At 59.7% G+C, this 7,944-nt stretch overlaps 1 protein-coding gene across 2 annotated transcripts in view; it reads right to left on the reverse strand.

Annotated features, from left to right (window-relative positions):
- Positions 1-346: 346 nt before the first annotated feature.
- Positions 347-7,944, reverse strand: part of SGTA (small glutamine rich tetratricopeptide repeat containing alpha) — an 18,448-nt gene continuing 10,850 nt past the window's right edge. Inside the window, exons 5-12 of one of the 2 annotated variants that reach the window (XM_008063616.2) lie at positions 7,292-7,391; positions 6,015-6,119; positions 5,568-5,691; positions 4,845-4,907; positions 3,924-3,961; positions 2,929-3,018; positions 2,690-2,808; positions 347-434 (exon numbers count right to left, since the gene is read on the reverse strand). In XM_008063616.2, coding sequence (XP_008061807.1) covers positions 2,694-2,808; positions 2,929-3,018; positions 3,924-3,961; positions 4,845-4,907; positions 5,568-5,691; positions 6,015-6,119; positions 7,292-7,391 — 635 coding nt within the window. In that variant the 3' untranslated portion in view covers positions 347-434; positions 2,690-2,693. Of the gene's footprint in view, positions 435-2,689; positions 2,809-2,928; positions 3,019-3,923; positions 3,962-4,844; positions 4,908-5,567; positions 5,707-6,014; positions 6,120-7,291; positions 7,392-7,944 lie in introns of both variants that reach the window. The other variant, XM_008063615.2, reaches the window with a different exon arrangement.

Consider the following 7,944-nt stretch of genomic DNA (forward strand, 5'->3'; position numbering starts at 1 on the left):
CTGGTGGGCAGGCACGCGGCCAGGCAGTCAACTCTGAAGGTGGCTTCTCATGGGACGGGAAAGTTCTAGAAGACACACCCGGGAGGGCCGGGGAGGGGCTGAAGGGCTCCTGGAGCCACGGGCGTCTCGGCGGGCTCCACATGACCCCTGCTGCCACTCCAGGGCGAGAAGGGCCCGGATTCTAGAAGACACTGCCGCGTCCAGGCTCTCCGGGCAGAGGGGCCGGTGCTGGTCTGCACACAGCTTGCTGGCTCTTGTTTCGAGAAGGGTCGGGTATACAGAGTCCAAAAGGGGGGAAGCCAAGAAAAAGGGGGGTCCGTCGAGACATGCAGCTCCAATCTCTCTCTTTTCTCTCCAGGGCAGTCCAACGGGAGGGAATGAATGGCAGCTCGCGAGAGGCTGTCGGCAGGGAAGGGCACCGTCGTGCCAGAACGCTGGGGAGACAGGCAGGAAGGCGGTCAGGGCCGGAGGGAGGTGGTCGGAGTCGGCGACAGCCCAGGCCACAGCACACCCCGGGCCGGGCCGGGTGGGCCGGCTGGCCTGGAGGCATGGGCCGCAGCTTCAAATGCATGCCAGTGTCCGCTGCACTGGCCACAACTGTGACACAGGGTGGCTGCATGTGGCTGGGGGCGGTGGTGTGAATGCCAGGAGGGAACACAGCCTACAGCCTTATCCAGAAGGTTCTAGCAATGTGGAGAGAGTACTTCAGGTATACAGTTACAACAGTGTAAAACTGACCTCGCCTACATTATAAAAAAAAAAAAAAAAGTAAACAAATAAAAGCTTATTAATAAGGAGAAGAAAAAAAGACCAAAAAAAAAAAAAAAAAACAGGGGCCGAATATTAATAATGTTCATTGTTCTGGGTGGAAAAGTAAGGTGAATTTTGCTTTCTAATGCTTCTGTCCTTTAAACTCTAACCACTGGGCTGGGTGGCTCAAGCCTATAACCCTGGCACTTTGAGGGGCAGAGGCAAGAGGATTGCCTGAGCCTGTGGGTTCTAGACCAGCCTGGGCATCATAGTGAGACCTTATCTCTACAATAAATAAAAAAATTAGCTGGGCTCAGTGGCTCAGCCTGTAATCCCGCACTTTGGGAGGCTGAGGTGAGTGGATTGCCTGGGTCCGCGGGTTCGAGACCTGCCTGGGCAACTTGGCGAAACCTCATCTTTACAATAAATCAAAAAATCAGCCGGGCGTGGTAGCGCATGCCTGTAATTCCGGCTACTCGGAAGGCTGAGGTGGAAGGATCGCTGGAGCCCAGCAGGTCGAGGCTGCGGTGGCTGGGAGTGGCCACTGCACTCCAGACTGGGTGACAGAGTGACTCCAACTCAAAAAAAAAAAAAAAAAAATTAGGCCAGGATCAGTGGCTCAGCCTATAATCCCAGCTCTTTGGGAAGCCAAGGCAAGAGAACTGCCCAAGCCCAGGGGTTTGTGACCAGCCCGGGCAACCTGGCGAGACCTTGTCTCTACAATAAATCAAAAATCAGCCAGGTGTGGTAGTGTGTGCCTGTAGTTCCGGCCACTTGGAAGACAGGTGGAATGATCGCCCGAGTCCAGCAGCCACTGCACTCCAGCCTGGGAAAGGGAGTGAGATACCAACTCAAAAAACAAAAACAAAGTCACTAGGCAGGCATGGTGGTGCATGCCTGTAGTTCCAGCTACTTGGAAGGCTGAGGCAGGAGGATCGCCGGAGCCCAGCAGGTCGAGGCTGCAGTGGCTGGGAGCGGCCACTGCACTCCAGTCTGGGCAACAGAGCGACTCCAACTCAAAACAAAAAACAGATGAAATAAAATTCTCTAATCACGGTTTTAAAAAACAACGAAAAAGTGTATTTGTGAAGGGGAACAACAAAATAAAGAACAAGGTTGCATCAAAGCAGAATGTCATCATCTTCTGGGGAGGCCACAGAGCCACCTGCTACCTGCACCAGGGAGCTGGTGTCAGGGGAGTTGAGGAACCTCTGGGGACAGAGAACAAGCCAGCCACGGGCCCCGGAACCTACTGGGGGACCTGGGTATAGTTTAATGCAATTGTAAATGTAACACCTGCCCACAGTAAGAAAACACCACCAACAAAAACCCCCAGAAAACGCAGGCAGCTGGGCACTGTAGCTCACGCCTGTAATCCCAGCGCTATGGGAAGACTGCTTGAAGCCAGGAGTTTGAGACCAATCTGGGCAACATAACAAGACCCCGATTCTACCAAAAAAAAAAAAAAATAGCCTAGTGTGGTGGCATGCACCTGTAAGCCCAGCTACTTAGGAGGCTGAGGCAGAAAGATCGCCTGAGCCCAGGAGGTCAAGGCTGTGGGGAGCTGTGACCCTGCCACTGCATGCCAGCCCGGGTGACAGAGTGAGACCCTGTCTCTTAAAAAAAACTCCACAACTAACACTGGGCATGCCGTGAAAGCCAGTGCTTGGCCCGTGTCCCCCGGCACTCGGGTAGCCTCCCTCCAGTCCCCCGGCGGCTGCTGGACATTTGTGTCTAGTACGAGCAGCACCACGCAGGAGTCACCTGCGGATCCCGGACACCACTGGGCCGGAGAACCGGGGCCCAACCCCAGGCCAGACGGGCATCGGGCAGGGGAGGAGCTGGCGGGCCTCCTCGTGACCTGAGCCAGCAGCTGGCCCCGGAGCCTGCACGTGACCCCACCGGGCTCGCAGGCCAGCGGCCATGGCCCGGCACTCACAGGCTCACTCTTGCTGCTCGTCCTGGCTGGCGCTGGGCGTCCGGCTCCGGATCTGGCTCCGGAGTTGCTCGATCAGCTCGGGGTTCTGCTGCTGCATCTGCTGCGCGAACTGCTGACCCCTGCGGAGACGGGACAGTCGTCCACCGCTGGGCCCCTCGGCCTCTGCCCGGGCCCCTGCCAGTCCCCCCGGAGCCCGCCTCCCCCCCCGGCCCCGCCTGGCCTCCCAGAGGCCCACTTACGCCTGGATGAGGCTGGCCAGGTCGTTCTGCGAAGGGCTGGTGCCGGGGGTTGCCAAGGGGTTGTGCCCGCCCGAAATCATCCCGGACATGCTATGGGAGAGATGTGACTCGCATCCAGACGGCCCTCCTCCCCGCCCTGGGAGACTCCCCTAGCCAGCCCGCCCCCGCCTCGGTGGTAGAGTCTCGACCGTTCTCAAGCGGGTGCGATTCTGCCCCCCGGGCACACTGGGCGACGCCTGGGGACATCTGTGGTGTCAGGACTAGGGGCGCTCTGGGTGTGGAGGGGGCGGGGCCAGGGACACCGCTCGGTGCCCTGCGATGCCCAGGATGCCCAACCCAGAGAAGGGTCCGGCCCCCCACCCGGACAGTGCTGTGGCTGGAAACTGCTTCAAGCCTTGGCCGTGAACACAGCCGGCAGCTCCCCTGCAGGTTACACAGTTCCCACGTGACCAGCCGTTCCACTCCCAAGGACACTGAAGCCAGGGCCTCAAAAGCCTGAGCCCAACATTCACAGCAGCACAATTCACAACGGCCCCAAGGTGGAGACAGCCCATGTGTCCACGGACAGACACAGCACGACCCAGCCACTCGTGGACACAGCACAGCCATGAGCAGGAAGGGGGCTGGCACAGGCAACAGTGTCGCTGGACCTTGAGGCCATTACACTCCGTGACACCCAAACACGGAAGGACACATGGGGTGTGACGCCATTTCTGTGAAGAGTCCAGAATGGGCCGGTCCACGGAGACAGGACGGAGATTCGTGGGTGCTGGGGCTGGGGGTGTGGGAGCAACAGCAGATGGGGATGGCGCTTCCTTTTGGGGTGATGAGAGTGTTTTGGTACCAGATGGTGGTGACAGTAGCAAGACAATGTGAATGTCCAAAATGCCACTAGGTGGACACTTGGAAACGGCTATTTTTAAGTCAGGTGCATTTTACAGCAATAAAAAGAAAGTTAACTGCAAGAAGGTACAGAGGAGACTGGCGTCACTTACAGCTGGTGAACCTGGGGATTGTTCATTAGGTTCGATGCCTAAGAACAAAGAACAGACGCATCAGAGGAAGCGGATTCCAACGCAGGATCTTCTGCGACGGGAAATCTTGGCTCCGAGACCCTCACACGCCACCCGCCACCGATACCCGGGCGCCAGGCCCTCCTCCCCCTCCTCCCATCTGGCTCCTGCTCAAGAGGTGGGACCCTCACACTGTGCCACCCAAATCCTGTGTGGACGCCTGTTTTAAGAAAGACAGCTGGCTGGGTGCGATGGCTCATGCCTGTAATCCTAGCACTCCGAGGGTCCTGGCTGTGGAACCTGCCACCGAAGGATATCCCTTTCACAGCACGAGCACCCTGGTGTCAGGAGGTGGCACCTGTGCCCTGGCGCTCTGGGGTCTCGTCCGGCCCTTGGGAAGCAGATGTGGTCATATTGTCACCAGCCTGTGGGGAAGCCAAGCTGGCGGGGGAGGGTAGTGATTTCTGGGCTATTTGGCCAGGAGAGGTGGGATTTAGTTCTGTGGGTTCAGTGGTGATGGGCCTCACTTGGGACACGGGACATCGGCATCTGGGACATCTTTGTTTTTCGTTCTGTCGAGACGAGGTCTAGCTACGTTGCCCAGGCTGGTTCTGAACTCCTGTCCTCAAGCCATCCTCCCACCTCAGCCTCCCAAAGTGCTGGGATGGTGAGAGCCCCCGTGCCCGCCCTGGGACATGTTTTTATCGTTACCACCGAGGGTGTGCTCCGGGATGAGGGGGTGGAGGCAGGGATACTGCTCAGCACCCGACAGACCCAGGGATGGGCCCACAGTAAGAACAGTCTGGTCCCAAAGGCTGATGGCACCAAGCTCAGGACTGATCTATCCCATGGCGACAAAGCAGAGGATACAGGCGCAGACTGGCGGGGCCGGGGAGGCCTTACCATGCTCATGAAGCCGGGGTTGTTCAGCAGGCCGGCGAGGTCGAAGCTACCCAGGCCTCCCGTCTGGGGATGAGAAGGGCAGTGAGTGGACCCGACACAGGGCCATGGTGGCTCCAGGAAGGGAGAGAAAACGGCCCCCCAGGGTTCTGTTAACCCCACATCCAGAGGTGTTTCAGACCCCATGGCGTGAACCGTGGCAGAAGCACTTTGCGCAAAGCACAATTACTACTCACACCTTTTGTTTTGTTTTCTGACACCCTGACGTCTCGGGGTCATGTTGACCCGGAGAGACGGCCCTTATACCAGGGACAGTCAATCCCTAGAGACAGCAAGCAACTGGCCCAGCACGAGTGCTAACTCACCACCCAGAGCCTGTCCCACCCTCCCCTAGGCCACGGTCCACTAGCCCCTGTCACCCAGGGCCCACCCTGTGCCAGAGCCTGCCGCAGGGTTCAGCCAACCCCAGCCGACTCCGGGGCTCACCCACAGAAGCCACAGGGAGGCCCTGCCACATGACCCTTGCCCTGTCCCACACCGACCCAGGCGCTCCCTGGGGGGACCTGTGGCTTCCTGTTCCCGAGAAGCTGTGGGTGTGAATGTCCACACCTGGTGTCTTAGCCAGCCCGAGGCCCTCACACCATGCAGGACGAACAGGTGAGAGGCTTGCAGCCCCCCCCCGGCACCCACCCCCGCGACCCTGCATGCTCACTCTCCTCCACTCACGGGACTCGGCGCCTCCCGCAGCTTCAGCTCCGCGATCTTGAGATTGGACTTGTACGTCTCGTTGTCGGGGTCCAGCTCCAGGGCCTTCCTGTAGTAGGCCACGGCCTCCGCGTGCTTGTTCAGGCTGGAGAGCGCCAGACTGGGGGAGACACCAGGTGGCCCCTCGCAGCCACCCTACCCCCCAGCTCCTCCCCAAGCCCACGTCCCCACGGGCCCCTGCCACCCGTGGCCCCTGGGACTGTTGCCTGGCGCCGGGTGGGGCAGACCCGAGCGGCCAGCTGGCGACATGGGGGATCACGCAGACTCTGGAGAGCCTGTGTCAGGACGGGAGCGGGCTGGGGCTGGAGAGTCTGCTACGGGCACGGGACGTGGGAGGCGGAAGGGAGGGATGCCAGGGGACACGGGTCCATGGGGCGCCCTTCCACCCACCAGCGCCCCCGCACTCACCCCATCCTGCCGTAGGCCTTGCTGTAGGCCGGGTCTATGCAGATGGCACGCTCGCAGTCCCGCACAGCCCCCGAGTAGTTCCCGAGCTTGCTGTAGGCCGCGGCCCTGGGGGAAGGGCAGGGCGGCCCTCACCAGCAGCCCACCGTGCCGGCAGCCCTGGGCGGGGAGCTGGGGTCTGCGCCCCTCAGCTGTCTGGAGGGTGGCCTGCGTGTGAGCCTCGGTCTCCCGTCTGTGAAACGGGGCCCATGTGGGGCTGCTGAGAGGCACGGCCAACGAGAGGCTCTTAGGTGACACAAGCGCAGAGCACCAAGGGCCACGCGGAACGGCCACTCGGGATTTGGGCCGCAAGGGACCCGGGAGCCGCAGCGCCAACACTCAGCTCCTCACGGTCAACGGGACGCGGATCACTTCAAAGTGGCTCAGACCCACTGCACGGCCCCCGTCGGCGCGGCCCACCTACGACGTGCGAATCATTCTCGTGCCGTCTTAGTGTTTGGTGTTTTGCTTTACGTCTTTTTTTCCCTTTACATTTGTCATTTTCCAAGTACAGAGCAGTCACCAGGCTGGGGCGGGGCGGCCCACCCAACCAGCACGCAGACGACTGCCACGCACACCACCCTGCACACAGACGATTCTCACAGGCCCCCACGGGCCAACAAAGCCCTCAAGCACGGCCCTCCACGCCGCGAGGCTCCAACAGTTCCTCGGCTCATCCTTCAAAGGAGAGCCTGACGCAGCCACCCCGAGCAACGCCGTGAGTGCATGCCTGAGACGTTCTCCAGATTCTGGATTATCTTCTATTTCATTGTTATTTTTAGAGCCAGGGTCTTGCTCTGCGGCCCAGGCTGGAGTACAATGGTGTAACCATCACTCGCTGCAGCCTCCAACTCCCAGGCTCAAGCAATCCTCCCTCCTCAGCCTCCCGAGTAGCTGGGACCACAGGCACGCACCACCCCCTCTGGTTAACTTTTTAATTTTTCACAGAGACAAGGTCTTGCTATGTTGCCCAGGCTGGACTTGAACTGCTGGCTTCAAGTGATCCTCCTGCCAGGGCCTCTCAAAGTGCTGGGGTGACAGGCGTGAGCCACCTGGCTCTGCTGAGTCACCTGATTAAAATGTGTGTCAGTGGTCCTTGACCCCCTCTGGCCGCCTGACACCTGCTCCCAGGCTGGAACTGCTGGTAAACAGTCCCTCGATGACGCAGAAACCACTCCTGTCCCTGGTCTTGCTGGGAGTCTGTGCCACCACCCCACCCTGGACAGGCCCCTGGTCAGTACCTGTTGCAGAAATAGACAGCGTTGGCCGGGTTGAGCTCGATGGCTTTTCCGTAGAAGTGCACAGCAGCTTCAAAATTCTCCACCTTCATCTGCTCGTTTCCTAGAGAGAGGAAAACTGCGTGTCCAGGACGTCCCCAGACCCACGGGGCCCGGATGGTGCCATTCTGGGCTGGTGCTCAGAGAGTTCGAGTCCTGAGCTCTCGCCTCTGCCCCAGACAAGGGCAGTGGGCCTGGCCTGCTCCGCTCTGCGACACCAGTTGTCACTGCCTGGCGGCGACCCCTGAGAACAAGTCTCAATATGCTCCTCAGCCCAGGGGTCGGCACCGTTGCTTTTGCTTTCTCCTTTGGAAGCAGCCCTGGCAGAGGCCATGTGTCGAGACACACCAGCAATGCCTCTGCTGGCCTGTAGCCTCTCCAAGGCATGGGTCCTCGCTGGCAGGAAGGGGGCCTGGCTGTCACCTCAGAAACAGCCGAGCGCTTGACATCAGAATCCCGAGCTCATGCTCCCACTCCAGGCCCCAGTCAGGGAGGCAGAGGGGGGAGATGGGCTCTGTGTTTCTGAGAATTTCACTGAGTTATAACGGACGGACCACTGAGTTCACCACTTAAAAGCCAATTCAGTGGTTCTTTTTTTTTTTTTTGAGTTGGAGTCT

This window comes from Carlito syrichta, unplaced genomic scaffold (genome assembly GCF_000164805.1).
Source record: "Carlito syrichta isolate Samal-C Ts95f unplaced genomic scaffold, Tarsius_syrichta-2.0.1 Scaffold306953, whole genome shotgun sequence".
Taxonomy (NCBI): domain Eukaryota; kingdom Metazoa; phylum Chordata; class Mammalia; order Primates; family Tarsiidae; genus Carlito; species Carlito syrichta.